The sequence below is a fragment of the Elephantulus edwardii genome, unplaced genomic scaffold (genome assembly GCF_000299155.1).
Source record: "Elephantulus edwardii isolate Elephantulus edwardi_28Jun2011 unplaced genomic scaffold, EleEdw1.0 scaffold00037, whole genome shotgun sequence".
In the NCBI taxonomy this organism is placed as follows: Eukaryota; Metazoa; Chordata; class Mammalia; order Macroscelidea; family Macroscelididae; genus Elephantulus; species Elephantulus edwardii.
In genome coordinates, this window is record NW_006399787.1 from 15065733 (window position 1) to 15088594 (window position 22862).

At 39.7% G+C, this 22862-nt stretch overlaps 1 protein-coding gene across 2 annotated transcripts in view; it reads right to left on the minus strand.

Annotated features, from left to right (window-relative positions):
• Positions 1 to 22862, minus strand: part of SIPA1L1 (signal-induced proliferation-associated 1 like 1) — a 206981-nt gene that overhangs the window by 90417 nt on the left and 93702 nt on the right. For both annotated transcript variants that reach the window (XM_006884722.1, XM_006884723.1), the window contains exons 7-8: positions 14458 to 15031; positions 13563 to 13837 (exon numbers count right to left, since the gene is read on the minus strand). In XM_006884722.1, the coding sequence (XP_006884784.1) occupies positions 13563 to 13837; positions 14458 to 15031 (849 nt within the window). The remainder of the gene's footprint in view (positions 1 to 13562; positions 13838 to 14457; positions 15032 to 22862) is intronic.

Here is a 22862-nt window from a genome sequence, read left to right on the forward strand (position 1 = left end):
TTGATTTGCATCTCTCTCAGGGCTAGGGATTTTGAACATTTCTTCATGTGCTTGTTGGCCATCTGAATGTCTTCCTTGGTGAAGTGTCTGTTCATAACCACCACAGTCTTCTTTAAGCGTATAGTTTCTCAAGTGATCTGTTCGACATACAGATTGGAAAGGTATACAGAAAAAAAAAATACAACCATGACACACACCTTTCTTAAAACTTATTCTATTCAACAGCTTCTTGGTCTGTGTCTAAGTTTTGCATGAGCACAATGAAATGTTATGGGATTTTCATTCTTCTCAATGTTAGCCATAATTTGTTATGGTTCACAGTCAAATGTCTTTGCATAGTCAACTGAGCACAAATACATATTCTGTATTCTCTGCTTTCAGTCAGGATCTATCTGACATCAGGAATTATATTCAGACTGAATTTCTGACAGCTGTTTATGTGTTGTTCCAGCAGTATTTGAATGATCTTCAGTAATATTTTGCTTGCTCGTTATATTAGTGATACTGCTTATTTACATGTTTTGTTGGATCATCTTCCTTAGGAATGGAAATAAATATGAATTTCTTCTAGTCAGTCACCCAGGCAGCTGTCTTCCAAATTTTCTGACCCAGACTAGGAAGCACATCCAGGGCTGCTTCTGTTAGTTGAAATCTATCAAATGGTATCTCATCGATTCCTGGGGCCTTATTGTTTGCCATGCAAAAAACAAACCAAAAAACCCCACATGTTTGAACTCTTTTCTTCATCAGCATTGGCTCTTGATCATATGGTCCTTCCTGAAATATTTCAGTGCTGGCCAATTACATAAGGTACAGGAGCTCTGTGCATTGTCTCCATTTTTTCTGATGCTTCTTGGATCATTCAAGATTCTGCCTATATCTTCTCTTTTTATTGCAACTCAAGACTTGTATTCTTCAGTATGAATAATAGCGAGTGAGTTCTTCTCTTTTTAGTCTCCAACTCCAGCTCCTTGGCTTTGCCTTCCCGAGTTGCCCTTTGAAATCTTCTGCTCACCTTTTTTTTTCCCTTCAGAACTTTCCTTTGTTTTGGCTCCTGTTACTTGCTAGGATCCAGGAATGTATTTACAACTTTATCCCTATCTGGTTTCGGGAGGAACTTTCCAAAAATGTTTCTTCCTTTACCTGTCCCTTACCTCAAAAGATTTCTTCACTGATTACTATATGGCACTGTACCTACACCTTCTTAAGCTGCTTCAATCCATTTAATATTAAGGAAAAACATTAAGTAAGTAAATAATTAATAAAGGATCATGATAGTGATAATAATGTAAACCAATCAAACAAGATCTTTGAGCTTTTCTTTGTAAAATGACAGATTTGGAATTGCTAATCACTAATTTTTCTTCTGTGGAGCTCTGGTGGCCTTATGGTAAGAATCTGTGCTGCAATTCCAAAGGAATTCAGTTCAAATCCACCAGCTGCTCCACAGGAGAAAGATGGTCAATGTCCTGTCGAAGTGTCTGCCTCTGAAAATCTGCTGGAGGGTCAACTATGGGTTTGTCCTGACTCGATGTAAGCAATAAGAACAAAACTAACATTTATTCTAGGCAAAACCCTTCTTATAATAAATATTCTTTAAAGCTATATAACATTATGAAAATTGATCAAAAGACTCCTGTGGTCAAACAGTTTTCATTCCCCATAGCCTAAATTTCATTTCCACCATTCTTAAGTTAATATATAGCTAGAATCTTCTAGGTGTTTAGTGTTAACAGCTGTAGCTGATAGAATCTGAGCAGGAAGATTCATTCAGAGGAAATGAAAATCAAAGATGGCGCCATAAAACTAATTTCTGATGTATCTTTTTTTTCTAAAAAGAAATTTTTATTTTATACTAGTTTGCTTACAAATATACATTGTTTTGCTCTTTCCCATTTATTTTACCCACCCCTCCCCCATCCATCAAACTGTGTGACCCTATGATTACCCCTCTATCCATTCTCACCCCTCTGCTCCTACTCTCTCCCCCTTGGGTCCTCATTCTCATTTTACTATTTATTTTCTATTACTACAATAATGGTCTTATATATTATCTGTCCTTATGGGACTGAGTTAGTTCACTCTGCATAATGCTCTCTAGTTCCTCCCAAGTAATAAAGTAATTTTCAAAATTACTGCTCCTGCATGCTGTGCAGTATTCCTTTGTGTGAATGTACCATAATTTCTTAATCCATTCAATTGTGGCTGGACATCTGGGCTGTGTCCATCATATAATGATGGTGAACAATGCCATGAATACTGGTGCACAAATCTCCATTTGTGCCTCAGTCCCAATTTTCTTGGGGTATAATTCCAAGCAGTGGAGTAGCTGGGTCATATGGAATTTCAGCTATCTGAAGAAACACCAAACTGCCTTTCAGAGTGGTTGTACCATTCTACAATCCTACCAACGATATGTAAGAGTTCCTCTCTCTACATCCTCTCCAACATTACTTGCTGTCCTGTTAAACTTTGCCACTGCAACTGGGGTAAGATGATATTTCATTGTGGTTTTGATTTGCATCTCTCTTATTGCCAGTGATTTTCAGCATTACTTCATGTGTCTGGTGTCTGTTGGGTACGAAAGTATCTTCCTCTCTGAAGTCTTTCCATGTCATCTGTTCATTTTGTAATTATGTTATCAGTATTTTCCTTGTGGAAGACCTATAGGGTTCTCTAAACTTTTGTTATGAGACCCTTGTCTGACACAGTATTGCCAAATGTTTTTTCCCAGTCAGCAGGTTCTCTTTTCACTCTGTTCAAAACGGTTTTGGATGGGTACAGGGATTGAATCTTTATAAGATTCCATTCATCAATTTTATCTTCTGGTTGTGTATTTCTAGCTGTATTCGTCAGCTTTCTTATACCATGACCTAGGTCTTCTAAGCTTGGTCCTACTTTGTCTCTTACCATCTTTATGGTTTTGGGCTTTATCCCCAGGTATCTGATCCACCTTGACTTGGTTTTTGTGTACGGTGAGAGGTGTGCATCCTGCTTCAGCATTCTGCAGGTAGCAGTTCAGTTTGGCCAGCACCATTTGTTGAAAAGGCTGTCATTTCCCCATTTGATAGGTTTTGTTTCCTTGTCAAGTATCAGTTGACCATAGATAGATGGATTCATATCTGGGTTCTCGATTCTGGGTTCCACTGGTCTATGTGCCTGTCACAGTACCAGTGCCATGCTGTTTTTGTTATTCTAGCTGTGCAGTAGGTTCTGAAATCAGGGAGTGCTATGTCTTCCACTTTATTCTTGTTTTATAGAAGTACTTTGCTTGTTGAAGATCTCTTTCCTCTCCGAATAAATTTGCCAATTGCCTTTCCCATCTGTTTGAAAAATGAATTTGGAATCTGTATTGGGATTGTGTTAAATATGTAGATTGCTTCTGGTAAGACTGCAATTTTTACTATATTGAGTCTTCCTATCTATGAACAGAGACTATTTTTCCATTTTTTAAAGTCTTTTATTGTGTCTCACAGAAGTGGGTTGTTGTTTTTTCCCCCATTTTCTTCAAAGGTCTTTTGTGCCTCTAGTTAGATTTATTATAAGTATCTCAATTTGTGGTTGGCTACTGTACGATACTGCTTTCTGATTTTCTTTATCTGTGTTTTCTTTGTTACTGTAGAGGTTGATTCTTCTTTTACAGAGGATAACCACCCAGCTTTTTGGTTTCTTGTTTAGCTCTATAAATTAAAAGATTGATAAATAAATGGAATCCAGAAGCATACAGTGTACTGAAGAACAAAGATAAAGCTAGAATTTACTATGACATATGAAATATCTTAAAGGGATTTTTATTAATATTATTCAATGTAAAGCTGGATGTTGAGCAATAATTCTAATAGTTCTACCACACAATGAGTCAAACTCTAATCTAGCAGCATGACAATTCTGAAAAGTAAGTACTACTGTTTTCCCATTTAACAAATGAGGAAAGAGGCCTGAAGTGATTAACTTGCCCCAGGGTTACATGGCTAGAAAGCGGCTGAATCCTTATCTTAAAACCAGAGAGGTTCAATCTTCTACTAAAGAATATTCCTAGTTTCTCTCTCTCTCTCTATCTCTTGCTGTTGAGTTGGAACCAACTCATAGCTGACCAACTAGTGGGTTTCTAAGGCTATAAATGGCGTAGGAGGAGATTGCCCATCTTTCTTTCCAGGATTCAACTCGTGGATTCAAACTACCAGAGAAGCACCACCTTTGGTGTGCAGTAGTCTCTTGCAGATGAGGCCACCACAGCTCCCTTCTACAGATTTTCAAACTTCCTTAACTAGTCACATGACTCAACACTCAACACCAGCAGTCAGGAAATCAAAAGATGAACTGCATTGGGAAAATCTGCTGTCACGGACTTCTCCAGAGTGCTGGAGAGCAACGATGTCAGTCTAGATACAAGGTGCGCTTAACCAGGCCAAGGTCTTTCAATTACTTGTTATGCATCCGAGAGTTGGACAATGACTAAGTAGGACAAAAGAGGAATAGATGTCTTCGAGTGTGGTACTGGAGAATAGTCTTGAACATACCATGGACTGCCAAGGGAAAAAAAAAAAAAAGCTTTGTCTTAGAGAGGGTGAAACCAAGTCTTTCCTTGGAGACTAGCATTTTGAAGCACCACCTCACATAATTTGGGCACATGGCCAGGAGAGATCAGTCCTTGGAGAAGGACACCATGCTTGGAAAAGTGGATGGATGGCACAGGAGAGGGAGACCTCGGATGAGATGAATGCATTGACCAGGGCAATGGGAGTTGGTGTGTTGGAATTAGTGAGACTGGCTCAGGACAGGGAAAGGATCAGAGGTGCTGTACATGGGGTTGCTATAAATCGCAGTTGACTAAAATGGCACATAATATACTATTACAGGTTTGGAAGCAGGAATAGCACCCACGTCTTAAACAACATGCCTCCGGAAACTCTATGAACGTTATTAAATATCGATAGTTACAGAGGGGCTTCAGGCCTTTTTTTTTAATAGGGTCATTATGTGTCGTGCTCGACTCAAAGGCAAACAACAACAACAACAACTGCATCTCACTCAAGGCAGAATGATAGTTTCCTTGGCAGAAAATAAATTTAGCAGTTACTATAAAACCCAATTAAAGATTATGAGTCAGAAAAGCTACAGGTCTGAGGAAGAGTCTATCCTGCCAACTATGATACTTTGGAATGGAAAAAAATAAAGACAACAAACACATTCATCTCTTTGAACCTAAGTTCCTCATTTGAAAAACCAGAGACTATAAGCAGATAATCTTTAACAGCCTTTCCACCTAATGTGGCATGCTTTTATACTATATTTGTTTTTCAAATAAAGAAGAAAAAAAAGAAAACAACATAGACCTCTGACTCATTTCTAATTTAAGAAAGGCAAACTGGTCCTTTTATATAACTTTGTTTTTCACTCTTAATAGCCCTTAGTGGAATAAATGCTTTTAAACTCCCATACAACTAATCATCTAAGAAATCACAATGTTATTTAGGTTTTTTTTTTAAACTTTACATTTGTTTGCATACAAAGTTCATATATGTTGTTTCACACTATCCTTCATTTACACTGTTTCATAGGCATTCTCATTCATTTCGTGTTATAAAATCATTCACCATTAAACTAAGCCCATAATTAATTACCCTATTTTTCCAGATTCCCAACAGACCTTTCCCATTTCCCTTACAACTTTCCTCCAGTCACCAAATTATGTAATCCTTTGACTTCCCTCCTGCCCACCCACCCCACTCTATTCCTCCTTCTGTTCCCCCTTGAATCCTCACAAGCATTTTACTAGATATCTTTCTGTTCTTACAGTAATACTGCTATGCAGTATTTGTCCTTATGAGACTGAGTTAATTATTGTTAATTATTGTTAATTGAGTTAGCATTATGCCCTCCAGTCTCTCTCAAGTAATGTAGTAATTTATGAAAATGTTTTCCCCAAGTGCTGCATAGTATTTCATCATGTGAATGTACCACAATTTCTCAATTGTGGTTGGCCATTTAGGCTGTTTCCATGTTCTTGATATTGTGAATAACAATGCTGTGAACATTGGTGTAAAAATCCCCATTTGAGTCTCAGTTCTAAATTCCTTGGGATATATTCCTAGGAATGGAATTGCCGGATAATATGGAATTTCTATGTTCAGCTTTTTTTTTTTTTTTTTTTTAAGGAAACTCCAAACTGCCTTCCTGGATGGCTATACCATTTTACAATCCCACCAAAATATATGAGAGTTCCTATCTCTCCACATCCTCTCCAACATTTATTGCATTCTGTCCTATTAAATTTTGCCACTGCTACAGAGGTGAGATGGTATCTTACTGTGGTTTTGATTTGTATCTCTCTTATTGCCAGTGATCTGGAGCATTTCTTCAGGTAACTGTAAGGCATCTTAATGTCTTCCTCTGTGAAAATTCTTTCCATGTCTCTTGCCTATTTGTAATTGTGTCACCAGTCTTTTTCTTGTGGAAGCCCTGTAGGATTCTCTAAACTTCTGTTAAGAGACTCTTGTTAAGATGGTATTGCCAAATACTTTTTCCCCAGTCAAGTTATTTTCTTTTCACTCTTTTGGAAAATTTTTTTTATGTACACAGGAATTTAATCTTTAGAAGTTCCCATTCATCAATTTTATCCTCTCCTGGCTGTGCACTGCTGGCTGTGTTTGACAGCCTTTTTATACCATGAGCTAAGTCTTCTAATCTTGGTCCTACTTTGTCTCTCATGATCTTTATGGCTTTGAGTTTTATCCCTAGGTCTCTGATCCTCCTTGAGTTTATTTCTGAGTACAGTGAGAGGAGTGCATCCTGTTTCAGCTTTCTACAGGTTGCTGTTAAGTTTTGCCAGCACCATTTGTTAAAAGGTTGTCATTTCCCATCTGATAGGTTTTGTTTCCTTGTCAAGTTATCAGCTGATCATAGATAGATGGGTTAATTTCTGGGTTCTCAATTGTGTTCCATTGGTCTAGATGTCATTACAGCTGTATAACAAGTTTTTAGATCAGGGAGTGCTATACCTCCTATTTCATTCTTGTATTTCAGAAGTGTATTACTTATTTGGGGTCTCTTTCCTCTCCAAATAAAGAATTGCCTTTTCGATATCCTTGAAAAAGAAATTTGGTATCTGTATTGGGATAGCATTGAACTTGTAGACTGATTTTGAAAGAACTGTCATTTTCACTATAGTGAGTCTTCCTATTCATGAACAAGGAACATTTTCCCATTTATTTAGATCTTTTATTGCTTCTCGCAGAAGTGTTTTGTAGTTTTCTTTGTAAAGGTCTTTTGTGTCTTTCATTAGGTGTATTCCTAAGTATCTCAATTATTGTAAATGATACTATGTTATATGTTACAGTTATTTTTTAAAATAATGCTGAGGGCATTCACACTTAAGCCTCTAAGGTCAGAGACATCACTCAATATAGTAACTGTGGCTAAACACTCCAGAGGGGCCAGAGCAGTGAAAGGTAAATAGCTCCCCGCCCCCAACATGCTGACATCTCATCACTCTGGGAGTCTTCTAGTGAAGTTGTAGTGGAGAAGGGAAATCTGTTGCCTGGGCTGCTCTGTCTTTCTGACTGCTTATTTGTTGCTCTTTGAGCAGCTACTCAACCTCTCCAAGTGTCATTCTTCTCATCATTTGAAAGGACATAAAGCTGCAAGGGAGACTAAAGAAAAAGCAGAGACACCATAGTGTCGCAGCTATTTTGCTTCTGTCTCTTGTCTCTCCTTCACTGTAAATATTCTTAATTTGGAAGCAGTCTCTTGAGAAGTCTGCTTATTTTCCAAGACCAAGGAAAACAGTCCTTGTTCACATTTGTTATTTAAGCAATACTTTCCTGTTGATTTCGTGAAATTGGTTTTTACAATTTTGAAAAAAAGGAATGTACAAAAGCTTAGTTACTCCAAAATAATGACTTCCACGTGCACACACAGATTCATGGGGTTTGTAGTGATTCTGCAGCGGTACGAACCATTTAGGACTCTGGTTACCTCTGGAACCAGGACCCTCTGGAACCCTCGGGCCCGTTATACTTCACATTGGAGCTGCATTAACAGCTGACAAAGGAAGAAAAGAGTGACGAGTCAAAGAACAGAGTCATCAGTTGCCAGGAAAACAGCAGTGGGAGTGTGAAGTGCGGAGGAAAAGGGGAAAAAAAAATGACAGAAGAGCTTTATCTTATTTTGTTGAAAATTATACCACGGTGTTAATGCTGCAACTGTTCCCTTTGAAGTTGTTTCAGGAGAGGGATAGAGTGTGACAGCTTTTAGCCTTCTAAAGGCCTTAGTATCAACATCATTTCTCACCTAACCTGGGGTCCACTAAGCCAAAGGAAACCTAGCCCACCACCACCAAGTTGATCCTGACACACAGCAGGCCTGCAGGACTGAGCAGACAGGGCTGAAGGCTTGCAAGCATTCTAGATGCAGACTGCGTCACCCTGCTAGTAGGGATGCCAGACGCTGCAAATGGCTGGCCCCTGCTTAGTTGATTTCTTCAATGACTGCATCACCAGGGCTCTGGGGAGGGGCTTTCCTGGTGGAAACTGTCTATAGTTTCCTGGTGGAAAGGGGCAGTGTGAGGCTCCCAAGGTCAGTTCTATGTCTTCATGTGCTGATTCCCAACAACCTGTTCTCACAGAACCGTCAGATCCACCGGGAAGAAGATGGCAATGAGGGCCTGAGCAGCACAGTCAGGAGATGAAGACTAAGGAGGCTTGTTCTTTCCCCAGTGTGCTGGAGATGTTCGGTCCGGGCTGACAGGGTGCACCCATCCCAACTCTTCACATGATGGCCACAGCTTGGAATCAGATTGGTACGAGTACGTACACTTCAAAAATCAACCTTAACCATGTTTATGCTGGTATGTAGAAAAGGACTTTTGCTCCAAGTGTACACAAGAGTGGTTAAGAACCTAAATTTTTCTAAATATTCAGATGACCTTGGAAAATTACTTTTTTGAGTCTCCAGGCCCTGCAGTATAGTAATAATCATTATAGCGCCCTAACCTCACAGGGCTGTTATAAGGAGTAAAGGCACACATGAACAAAACAGTGCTTTTCTGACATGTGGAAGGCACTCACTAGATGTCACTCATTTGTAAGGATGGCATGAGATCAGGTGAAGTTTCAATATGCTGTAGACAGGGCTGCTATGAGTGTGAGATGATTTGATGGCATCAAATAAAAACAAAAGAAGTTATATCTAGTCTGTGCTTTTCTGTACACAAACCAATAAACCATTTCCTATCACAAATCTAGCGATTAGGTCCAGGATTTCTAACCCATCTCACTAATAACAATTACGTGCACCTTCATTATCAGTAATGTTGTCTGACAGGTAGTGTAGTGGTTAAGTGCTAGGCAGTTAATGAAAAGGTTAGCAGTTTAAATACATCAGCCACTTCTCGAGAGCAAGATGCAGAAATCTGCTTACATACAGCCTTAGGAACCCCATGGGGCAGCTGTACTCTGACCTTTGGGGTCACTGCTGCTGTTGTGTATTGTCAAGTCAGAATCAACAGCTGACCCTCTGGCAAGTTTCCAGAGGTAGTAAATCATATGGGAGGAGACTTCAGCAGAGGGTCACTAGCAATGGGAATTGACTCAATGGCAACTGGTTAGATACATATGTTTCCTTTTAAAAATCTTAATGTTGCCTTATGCAATTTCCTATATTCTAAACTTCTTTTTCTCTCTCTATCCATCACCAATAAAAATTTGGAAGGCAAGGAATAAGGAGAAAAAGAGGTGTAAAACCTAGTGACTAGATGACAGAATAGAATATGATTGGTGAACAGAAAGGCAGCAGACAATAAGGGGATGACCAATCAGCACCACACCATTAAAGACAAGGAAGACGGAGAGAGGTACACAAGAATATAGTCAGCAGCAGCAGATACACAAGCAGACATGCAAGGCAAATAGAGATGGGTGGAAGGCTACAGCCATAACCATATACAGGTTACCAAACGATATTTCTACATTCACATTATTGTTGTTGTTGATTCCTTTTGAGTTGAGCACGACTTATAGAGACCCTACGAACAAAAGGCCTGAAGCCTTTCTATAACTATCGTCATTTATCAAACAAAGTTCATAGAGGTTCCAGAGGCATGTTGCTTAGGAAGTGGATGCCACTCCTGCTTCCAAATGTGTCTTAAACTGGGAGCTCCACCAAACACTATCCACCCCAAGCTGTAAATAAAAGTAAAAGAGAGAAATGAAGTTAAAAACAATAACCTGAGTAGATATAGTGACTTCATATGATCTATGTGTTTCACTTTTGACTATACAGCTCTTCACTCTGTGGTGTGTGTAATTACAGTTGTTGTTGTTGTTGTTATGTGCTGTCGAGTCGTTTGTGACTCATAGCGACCCTATGCACAACAGCCCTAAACCCTGCTCTATCCTGCGCCAACCGCACCGCCTCTGACACACCCATCCCGATTACCCCAGTCACAGAATCAATCCATCTCATAGAGGGTCTTCCCCTCCTGCGCCGTCCCTCCACCCTCCCAAGCATGATGTCCCTCTCCAAGGACCCATCCCTCCTGGCAACATGTCCAAAGTATGTCAGATGAAGCCCCAGAATCCTTGCCTCCAAGGAGTAGTTTGGTTTAATCCTCTCCAAGATGAATCTGTTTGTTTTCTTGGCAGTCCATGGTACATTCAGTACCCTTCTCCAGCACCACAGCTCAAAAGCATCCACTCTCCTTCTGTCCTCCCTAGTCACTGTCCAACTCTCTGATGCATAACAAGCGATTGCAATGAAGAGGCATCTTTCAAAGGTACACAGGGAAAACCGGCGGGAAGAGGCCCTTGGGGACAGGGACAAGCGTAATTACAGTTAGTGAGGGACAAATCTGGGTTTCCACATCAGTTCCAGAAGCAGTGAAGTAGCCAACATGGAGGAGAGATCTAGTGACACAGACTGAGGAGTGAGAAAACTGTGAGAAACTTTCTTTCACATTTCAGCATAATACTTAATAATAATGTGTGTTTCATGAAACGCTAAAAAGACCAATCAAGGTTCATTTTATCTGTGATGAAGGCAAGGGATACACAGGAGGCAATTCTAAACTATATTCCCTCAAAAGAATAGGAAAAAAAAGTTTCACATTTACTTGTTTGTCTCCAGGGATATACAAGCATCCTTCAGAGAGCATTTCTTTTAACTACCAGACAAAGGGATTCCTCCATATTCTGATATGTGGTTAGTGATACTCAGAAACACTGTTCTGAGCACAGTCTGATCTGTGACAACTGGGTTAAAGAATCGAAACGTTCTGATTATTCTATCACTGCTACAAAGACACAAAAAACCAACCACAATCATCTGTACTCCATCATCTGATGGTTATGAATCATAAGTACCAGGTGTATAACTGGGTTTGTTTTTTTTTTTAATAGAATAATGAACATAGTTTGGGCTTTAGAAGGCTTACGGCTGGTTAAAGCTTAAAACAAACTATTAGGACAAAAAAAAGTTCAAAGAAAATTAACAGACTGAAAACACAAAGGAAAAAAATTATGTGCATGCCCAAAGGAGAAAAGCAGTTGATTAAATTTGCTTAGTCTTGAACCTTACTCCAGAGGCAGGACAATGAAATTTTTCCTTTAGAAGTCCTGCTGGCTTGGCAGAAGCTGGGAGGGGCAGGGAGTTCCTGGTCTTTCCTTCTGGCAAAAGGCTGGGAACCAAACCAGCATCACCAACAGGACCAGCTCATCTAGCTTCTCAGCACATGTAGGAACAGTTATGAAGCTTGGATACCATGTTCTGCCCTCTAGGCAGAGATAACAAGGTACTAAATAATACTGTCAGGAACCTCCCTAAAAGCTAAAGAGTAACAAGTCAGTCTAGAGACTAAGGTGCGCCTGATTCAGGTCATGGTCTTCACAATTACTTGCTATGCATCAGAGAGCTGGACAATGGCTAAGGATGATTGAAGAATCATCAATGTCCTGGATTTGTGGTGTGAGAGAAGAGTATTTGAACATACCATAAACTGCCAAGAGAACAAACAGGTCTGTTCTGGAGAGAGTGAACCAAAGATTTTGAAGCTCTGTCTCATATATTGTGGGCATACTGCCAGGAGGGACCAGTCCTTGGAGGAGGACATCAAGCTTAGAAGGCTAGAGAGAGTGTGCAGTAGAAGACGACCCTGGATGAGATGGATTAACACAGTACCTGAGGTAATGCAAGGAGGAATGTCGGAGACAGTACGACTGGCTTGGATAGGGTAGAGTTCACAGCTATTGTCCACAGGGTAACTCTGAGTCACAGGCAACTCAACAGCACATAAAGCAACAACAAATACTACTGAATTCTGGAAAGCATTTGGCTAATGTTTTGCTCCTATGGTCCTTAGTTTGGCAGACACTGGACTATTTGTTCTGACATAATGTAATCATCTGACATGGGGAGACAATCTGTTTCCTTAAGGATGTGGCCTAAATCCAATCAACTGATAGTCAGAAAGACAGCTATTCTGGCAAAGCTCAATCTCTCGATCATGAATGTTACTTATCCTCCTCTAACATCAGGTTCTGGAGATGTGAGCCAGTAGTAGCTTGTCATCCCATCTACAGATCCTGGGATTCACCACCTCCTGCACATCAGCAGCATGCCCTCTAACATGCTCAATTTTGATGTGTCAGGGCCAGTAATGTGGGTCAGGAGAAACCTCCAGCCTGACATCTGACTCCCGGCATTTGGAACTTGGCAGCTTCTACAACTGTGCTAGCCATTTCCTTGAAGTTCTAATTTTTAAAATGCATCTAGTTATAGCTATCTATATTTTTCTCTCCCTCTCCTTCCCAATCTCTCCCTTTCTTTTTCTATATATAGTATATACATACAAGTACATTGTTATTGATATGTACCCTCAACTCATAGTTACCCTGTATGTGTATATGAGCTCTAGTGGCTGGGTTAAGAGCTGCACTGCCAGGCTACAGGCAGGAAGTTCCACTAACTGCTCCTCAGGAGAAAGAGGGTAACCTATTCCCATGCAATTTACATCTTCTGAAAACCCTCTGGAGGGTCAGCTATAAGATGGTTCAGTTTCCCTGGCAATGAGTTGTTGAGTTGAGGATATATATATAAAATACACGTACTTCACCAGTTTTATTCCTCTCAACCCAAGCTCAACCTAAAATAGGCGGAAACTGGGTACAAATGGGAGATACAAAAGAATAAGCGTATAAGAGAAAACTGTGACAGTTTCAGATGCTGAGTGTCTTCTAATATTAAGTGTTAAATGTTTCTCAGCTACTGGTACAAGATGCTTCCAATGACGATTACCAGACACCACTATCTATTCTAGCAACTTTATAAATCCACAGATGTAAATCCTGGGAACGTTCCAAGTTAGTCATTCTTTCCAGCTGCTGCTACCACATGCTGGAAAAAAAAGTTTTACCCAGAGTCAGATTTTCCACAGTGGAACTTTACATCATCATGTAATCTGCTGCTTGTCACAACACTCTACTATCCTATCCACTAGGAGATGGTTCTACATGGCACACAGATGTTGCACCAGAGTTCAAGGCTCACAGCTGCCCACTCAGACCTACCTCCGAGGGGTGCAGTCATCATGTGGGGGGATAATAACCACCTTCACTGTGACAGATGTTCTCAGGAGATCGATCATCTGCTCATGGCTCAGAGTGGCCACTGCCACTTTGCAGATCTCCACCAGCCGGCTGCCCTGTCTCAGACCGGCCTGCCAGGCATAGCCATAGGGCTCCACGTCGGCCACAATGCCCTCGTAGTTGACATGGAAGCCAAGCTGTCCAAGCCCATTCCTCCGCAGGGTCATCTCCATTGATTCACAACCTTTTGACACAAACTAGACGAGGAAAAGAAAAGATACCATGACTTAATGCAACAGAGTATTAATCAGTAGGTGTTCAGGCAAAACACTGCAAGTAGGATTACTTCTGAATATTCTACTGCTGGCTGACGATAGACAGATTCTTTATTCTTCACTGGTTTCTATTCATTATGACAAAAGAAAAATACTTGTTGCATTCCAAGGACTCCATGACTTCCTTAAAGTTACAAGGAAAGCCTAACAGAGAACCTACAGGGAGTTGTTTAAGGACAAGCTACTAACTTGCCCTTAAACAACATTCAAGGCAACAGATAATCAAATGATTCTAACAATCAAAGCAAACTGGCCAGAATATAACATCATTTACCATGGCAGTGAAGTCATGTCACAAAAAACGGCTGTCAACAAAAACACCTAGTAAATGTGTCATCTCTTGTTCTCATACTTTTCTTTGGGGGGGATAAAAGAAGACGCGAAAGTATGACAAATTCTTTGTTTCTGCACATTACCACTGGAGTGCTAAACGAAGAAAACAAGTTGGGTAGCGCAGCTCTAGTCTGTACTGAAAGTTAAAGAAAGTCTGTATTAAAGGAAATGGGAATTTTGATGTGGTGTGCTAGAAAGAAAAGGCTCACCTGTAGTCTTTTGACAATCTCTTTGATTTCCTCATTACTAATGAAACTCTCCACAGAAACACATTCTCCTCGCTCATAGAAGATTTTCAGGCTGGTGTCAGTGGAAGTCCATCCTATTACATCTCTGCAAGAGCAATTAAAAACCACGCTTTTTGTTTCCTGCTCAATGAGGACAATGAACTCATTGGAGATCCCCAAAAGGCTGTCTATTTCCATTGCCTGATTGTAGTCTTTGGCCCGGACCGTCCACACAATGGCACCCATGCTACTGAGTTCTGCTCCAGGATATGGCTTGGTCTTCTCCTTCTTCTTGGAGGCCAGAGAGATGAACGGGAACTTGCCAGAAGGATCAATCGGAGTGTTGGTCACATTCTTTTCTGCCAGATCTTTCAGGTATTCCTGGCGGGTCCGTGTAGCCATGGCCCGGAACTTTTCTGATTTATGAGCAGCATTTTCTGCATTAATTACTTTGGCTAGAAGGAAGTCCCTGAACACATTTGATTTTGGGAAGGTGACTCCTTTAGGTATGGGAGGCCCAAAGGAAGGCACATCTCTGGATCTCGTGACAGCCACACTGAAAGGAAAGGGAGACAAAGTGTCAGCATTTATCAGTCTCAAAACCTGAGTCTAAAAACACATTTTCTCAAAAACAAAGACTAAGGAATTGAAAGAATGATTCATTTTCCCCCCACAAGAAATAATACATATTCTGTTCACATGAGCACACGTTCCGATTCAATTCCATAAGACAAAAAATCTCAGAGCTTAACATAAAAATTTTTTTCTGTAACAGTAAACTGACCACCATCCTACGGGAAGAAAGGAAGAATTAAAAAAAAAAACCATTTACTGTAATATTCTACACAAAATATATTGTAAATGTTTACTGGTTAACATTTTTTGTTATTTTATGTTAATTCTGAACTTAATTAGAGATTCTCTAAGAACATTAGTGTGATTTTTGCTTGGTTATAATGCCCTGAAAATTGATTATTTGTGAAGAAAGTGTAAAAGGTCCATGACCCAAAAGAAATGAATTTAATTTAATAAAACTAAATATTGTTTTTAACCTATCTGAAAGCCACTATGCAGAAAAAAAGCATAATTTTAAAGTGAAAATTGGAATTTGAATAATAATCCTTCTTATGCTATTGTGTACCATCGAGATAGAACCAACATACAGCTGAGATGCTTGTAGATTTTCAAAGGCAGTAAATCACACGAGTGGAGATGGATTCAAGGCCAGCTTGCAGACTTCCACCATGTACCTTTGTGTTGGCAGTATAGTTCCTTACCACTAATTCACCAGAAGTCCCTTTAGTTTTTATAGTAACAGTAATAAAACCAAAAGTCATGGCCACTGAGTTGATTCTGACTAATGGAAAATCACTACTGGGTTTATGAGGCTGTAAATTTTTACTAGAGAAAGCGCTCATTTTTCTCCCATAGAGCACAACTGATGGATTCAAACCATCAACTTTTCCGTTAGCAGTCCAACACCTATCACACCATGCCATCAGGGCTCCTTGTGTGAAGTACTAAGCAACCAGAGAAAGCGTATTTTAAAACAAAAAAGCCTAGAATTCCAGAATTGAGTTAAACTGTGTTCTAGTCATTTCTCAGTCTATATAGTACTAAATGTGTGTGTGTGTGTCTTCTAATAGAGGGATCCAAAGAAATTGGTTAATATTCTATTATAGTTTATCTTTAAAAAAAAAGCAAGCGCCTCAACAAAACAACAGAGTTTTCCCAGGACAGACGTTAAATGAAACTTTAACGAACTTATAGAAACAACACATAGCCATTGCTTTTCTCTGGCAAGATATCTTTTGCATTTCACCAAGAATATTATTTGTTACTTGAAGTGGTTGATCTTTTATTTGTTACAGTTAAACTTTTCCTTTAAAAGAAAAGTGATGCTAAATAATTTAATTTGAATGAAACTAAATAATTTCATTTTAAAAATACCTGCATTGTCTTGGAACACGAGGTAAAGCACATAAAGTTTTTAAAAAAGACTACCTAGTTTACTTCATGACAAAGAAGAGTGACAAAGCAACGTTCCACTTTCTATGTGAAGATAATTCAGAGAACTTGTCATGTGCATTATGGTCTAATTATGTCAGTATTAGGAATATAATTTTCTTTGTCTATTGTGAACTTGAATGCTAACAAATATATAATTTGAACTGGATCATATTACTATTAACAAAAATTAAGCAAAAGATTCCAAATCCAGAAGTGCTAGGTTTTCTAAGAGGAATCCTGTAAAGGGTCCAGAAAAACCAAATAACATCCTTCATTTGAAAATTGGCAATTTCTTCTCTTGCCAACTTCATTTTCTCAGGAAACGGATGTGATTTTATTTTAAATAAGGAAAGGAGAAATGTTTATCAAGGAAATGTGAATAAGAGCATCACCTATCTATTTGACTCCTACATGCTTTACCTTATTGGCTTTCTACATGTTAGAGCTTTAGACAAACATATACTGAGACCTTTCCAATAATTAGAAGCCTCTAGAACGAACTATGAGGGCAAGAACTGAATTCTTAACATATAATTACCAATGATTCACCATAGTAGGGAAGTAAATGATACAGACACTAAACTCAGCTTTGTACCATTAGAAATAGAATTCTTACAGAAGACAATGTGGAAGATGATACCCTTAGAATGCTCTTTTCAAATAAAGGGCCTTATTTTGGGTAAATCTAACTTTCAAGGTTTTCTACAAGGTTAAAAGCTCATTATTTTGGATGCCACAAAATCTCAACTTTTAATGAGGAGGCCTGGTTTAAGCTAAGTAAAGTCTTTATCTCCATATAAGGAAAATAGCTTTTCTAGAATTTTTATTTGCTAAAAATAGATGCTTGAGCTATATTATAAACATTTCTTGCTATTCTTAAGAGCAGATTCCAACGGACCTCTGCTTGGCCACATATGAAAGGTTAGCCTAGGTTACAATACTGCACCTTCTCAGAAGTAACATACTCTTTAAGAGTACGGCCATGTCTCATTCACCCAGCATTGTTGAGAAACAAGTTGTTCTATTCAAGTGTAGTATCTCAAGGACAGAACTTCAGAGGCTGAAACACTCACAGCAAGTTAGAATATAAGAAAATGTCAAGAATTCAGGGCTCTTCAAATTTTGCCAAGAAAATGATGAGTTCCCTATTGAAATTCATCTTGATTTTGTATTCTACTGAGAAATAACTGTGTTTGTTTTAACTTGAAGATATGATTCTGTCCAAAATGTGAGTGACAATGATGGGCCAGTTCACCCTGTGGTTTCACATATCCTAGAACCTTCAGTTTGAGTAGCTGGTACAATTCCTCACTTCTCCTCAGAGTGGCCAAAATTATATCCCAGGAGCCTGCCAGAAAGAGCCAGGGATGGAATTTAGGCTTCTGAGCAGCCAACAGAATGCTCTATGGCAAGACCATACATATTTCCACTGTAGAAATTATGTTTTTAAATGTCCAACTTGTAATATATCTGTAAAAGCGACCAATCAAATGGCCAAAGAGATCATCCAGATACTCTCTGAGTTTTATAACATTTGCTGGCATTAAAGACTTTACATGAAATAACAGGTCTTGTTACTCAAAGCCAATTCAAAGGTGACACAGGAGAATGCTCTAGAAACAACTCTACGATCATCCATGGAAGAAAGTGAGAATACCCAATCTGATTTTGGAAGCAAGCAATAAGGAACAATTCCCAGCTAAAACTCAAATGGAAGTAGCAGAAATCAGCAAAATGGTAGAGGAGATAGAGACCTTCATTGAGGTGGGCCAGATTTATGTCCTGGGAAGCTATCCCAAGAAGAGAGAACGAGGCATGAGGCAGGGATAGTAAGCAACAGAACAAATACAGGGTAGCTGTTCTCTCTCTGAAGAGCTTTGTTTCTGATGGCATTCATTCACCCAGCACTGACTCTGTACCTACTCTATAACCAGCACAGGGCTAAGGTGAGGACCAGGGAGGGGTGTGCTATAGACTCAGCAATCAGAAGCTACTGGAGGGAGCAGCACACATCGCTGGAATGCTCTGACTGGAGGTACTGCTCGTATTGTTAGGCACTGATGAGTCAGTTCTGACTTACAGTGGACCTCTGGACAGCGTTAACAAAGCAATGCCCATGCTTACACCATCTTCCTGAGTGTTGCTTCATGTGAGTCCACTATCACAGTCACTGTCAATCCACATTCCGTCATCACATCGAGAGCAGCTTTCTTCTTTCTAATATACAAGCATGATATTCTTCCCCAGGGACTGGTACCTCCCTCTGTTGTTGTTAGGGGTTAAGTTGGCTCTGCTTTCCAGCAACCATATGCACAACAGATCAAAGACTTGCCAATCCTGTGCCATCCTCACAATCTCTGCCATGTCTGAGCACATTATTGCAGCCACTGTGCCAATGTATCTAGGGAGGATCACCTTCTTTCACTCTCCCTCAATTTTGCCCAGCATGATGTCCTTCTCCAGGGACTGGTCCCTCCTGACCACATGCCCGTGGAGTCTCACCATCCTTGCTGCTTAAGAGCATCCCAGCTGTACTTCCTGACCCTGAGAGCAAGTCCAGAGCATGTGAGATAAAGTCTCACCATCCTTGCTGCTTAAGAGCATCCCAGCTGTACTTCCTGACCCTGAGAGCAAGTCCAGAACATGTGAGATGGAGTCTCACAACCTCACTTCTGAGGAGCTTTCTGGCTGGGCTTCTTCCAAGAAAGATTTTTTTTCTCCTTCTTCTAGGAGGTACTGGGAGCTAATGGCAACATAAGAAAGACATTTTACCTAGTTTGGGGAGGTCAGGGGAACTTTCCTAGAGAAAAGAGTAAAGAGTTGTCAAGAGAAGGGGGGGCCAGAGGCTTGTCTGAGAAGATGCGTTGCAGCCCAGAGGGCAGCATGTGCAGAGAGGAGGGGCAGAGCACGCCATGTTCTGAGATCTGTAAATATCTCCACACAGCTGAAGAGGGAGGTGAGTGGGGGTGTGGAATTAGCAGAGGTACCAGCAGAGGCAGGACGAGAAGAGAGGCTAGACCGGAAGGACTCCATGCGGTAGGCTTTGCTAGGGAGTCTCGACTTTACTCCAGAGGGTTTCCAACAGGGAGTGACCTATTTAGAATTTGCCTTGAAAGGTCAGCTACATTAAACAAAAAGGATGCTGTTGTTATGTCTTGGAATAGAACTTCTGAAAGAAATTTCCCCCACTTGACCCAGTTATATTTTCTTGTCTTCCTATGGCTAGGCTTGCACATTAAAAATCTTGCATTCTGGAGAAGAAAAAAAGGAAGGGTTTGTATATTTAATGTACATACAGCACACATGCTGCCAAAATTGGCTACTCACACACCCTGTCTACACTGGGTTCTTTACTTATGTGATCTTAAGTAGATGTCAAACAACTTTCCACTGTACAGACAAGGAGTTCAAGATCTGAGAAGTTTAACAATCTGCTTTGAGTCCAAGTGCTTTTGCACTACATAACACAAACAACTTTCAAAAATTACATTTTAACCACCCAGTATAGCAATCTTTTTGAGAGAAGTAGAACATATTTCTACCTATTGGAACATGGCTAGTGAACATAATATAATATTCACTGGGAAGACTAGAGGTCAATATTATAACCACTCATTACTACGTTAGTCTAAAAATGACCCACAACTATTCACCATCATCAACATTAAGTTAACGCTGTCTTCCCCTAGGTGCCTTTAAGGAAAGGGGTGGCAGTCTACTTAAGGAAGACCGGTCACTGAAAGCCATGGAGCACAGTTTTACCCTGACACATAATTTCATGTGCTGGAATTGATTTCACTGCAAATGTCTTTCCATAATATCCTAGTTAGGTTTTCTTTTTGTCTGAATTAGGAGTTAGATGTGGTCCACACACTATGATTTTTCAATTTACCTTAAATTTCCAAAAAGAAGGCAATAAAGTCTCATCTATCTCTCCACTTGCTCTTTCATGCCTCACAATTTACTTATAGAAGAAATTGGACTGTTTATCTTCTAATGCTGTTTTACTGACTACAAATACATTCTTGTCATTTGAATTTCCTGTAAATTGCCTTGTCTGGAGGTTTGATGAAATTCAGATTCAATATTTTTTGGGAGGGAGTGGAGAAGAAAGATGAATTCATAGAGAGCACTGTGATCTTCCATCATGAGGCATACATTTGTCTTTTTCTGTATTTACTATTTTAAAGGCTTTGATGATGAATACTAGGTCCATCTACTTTCTCCTTGTTGAAATATGTGGTGATACTTTACACTCAGTATTTTATAAAAGACAGCCCTTCTGTGATTAAAAGTTTTCTGCCGATTACTAGACTTACTGAACTTTTTTTTTTTAATGTTTGACCTTTTATGTTAATAATTTTTCTGTATCCTTCTATTAATAGTAACTTTTACCTTTATGTAACTGTAGATAGCTTCTGCTGTCAAGGGACCTCTCCAGAGTGCTGAAGAGAAAGGATGTCTGTCTAGAGACTAAGGTACACCTGATCAAGGCCATGGTCTTTGCAATTACTTGTTACGCATTAGAAAACTGGACAATGACCAAGGGTGACACAAGAACAATTGATGCTTTTGAGCTGTGGTGTTGGATAACAGTACTAAACATACAACAGAATGCGAAGAGAACAGAGCTGTGCTAGAGAGGGTGAAACCAAGCTGCTCCTTGTAGGCAAGGATTTTGAGATTCCGTCTCCTATTTTGGATATGTAGCCATGAGGAAACAGCCTCTGGAAAAGGATATCATGCTTGGAAGGGTCGGGGGACAGAACAGGAGAGAAAGACCTCAAATGAGATGGACTGACACAGTAATGGGGTAATGAGGTTAGGGGTATCAGACACAATGAGATTGGCTCAAAATAGAGCAGGCTTCAGTGCTATTGTGCATAGGGTCGCTCGATGGCACGTAACAGTAACAATAATATAATTAGTATTTCCTTTATCTATTTGATCTGCAGCTTCTTTCCTGTTCTATCATTTGACATCACATGGTTAACTATATAGATAACAGAGACTAGAAGATCTTATTATTAGCTATGTGTCTTAAGTTCTAGAACACAGACTTAGTAATTAATTTCTGAGTTCTTGTGTATTCCCTGACTCTTCAAAGTTAACTCACCTTGTAATTAGTCTATTTAGGTCTTTGCTGTATTGATTTTTTTTTTCCAATCCCCAAGGAGGTATCATACTACATGATTTCAGGACCTTGTCTCTGCATCAATTAGAAAATAAAATTTAGGAGAGTAGAGATTTTCCATTTTGTTTCACTGCTGTATCCCTGGGGCCTAGAACAGTACTTTACAGAATAGTACAATGTACAGCAAATGCTGGATAACAAGGGTGAAAAGAAATGGGTAACAACAATAATCTCTGAATTTGTCTTTGTGAAGTAACACTATCTCTACATATACTGACTGCTGCCAATCTATACAATGTCCTAAACCTCCACATAGTGTCACAGTAGTGACAAGCATATCAAAGGGCTCCAATGTCTACCACTTAATGTTCAAGCTATTAACTGAAGTTGGCAGTTTAAGTTCATCCAGAAACATCTTTGAAGAAAAGTCCAGTGATCAGTATATAGAAATCAGTCACTGACTGAAAACACTCAGCAGACAGTCGTACTCTGAACAAATGGGGTTGCCATGAACACTCAATGGCAAATGGCTAGGTCTAGGGGCATACTGGGGGAGTGAGAAAGATGGGCTCTTGAAGCAAAAGATTTAAACAGATACCAAAAGAATTATTTTTCAGAGGTGGCTATTGTTATGTACCATCAAGGCAGAACTGACTCACTGCTAACCCTTCAGGGGCTTTTTCAGAGGCCCAGGAGATTGACTGCTCATCTTTCTCCCCCAGAGCAACTGGTGGATTTGAACCATGTGTTTTTGCCTCACCAGTAGGTCACCAGAGCACTCTATTTTCAGGAGGAGAGAGGTTTATAAGAATAAATATTACTTTCTCATTTAAATCTTGACAAAGACTTAAAACACCTTCTCTCATTTAAATTTATGTGAACCAATTTGATGGTCATGTGGCTTCTGAGCTTGTCTAAGGAATAAATTCTACTTTGCTGCTGTTAAGTGCTGTCGAGTCGTAGATAACTCATAGCGACCCTATTAACTAAAGACCTAGCAGAGAGTTTCTGGAGACAAGCCATTTTGGAAGTGGATGCCACTCCTGCTTCTAAGCTTGTTTTAATCGAGAAGCTCTACCAAACATTGTCCACAATGGGTAACCATTTGTTGTTGTTGTTGTTGTTATGTGCCGTCGAGTCATATTTGACTCATAGCAACCCTATGCACAACAGCCCTAAATCCTGCTCTATCCTGCGCCAACCGCACTGCCTCTGACACACCCATCCCGATTACCCCAGTCAC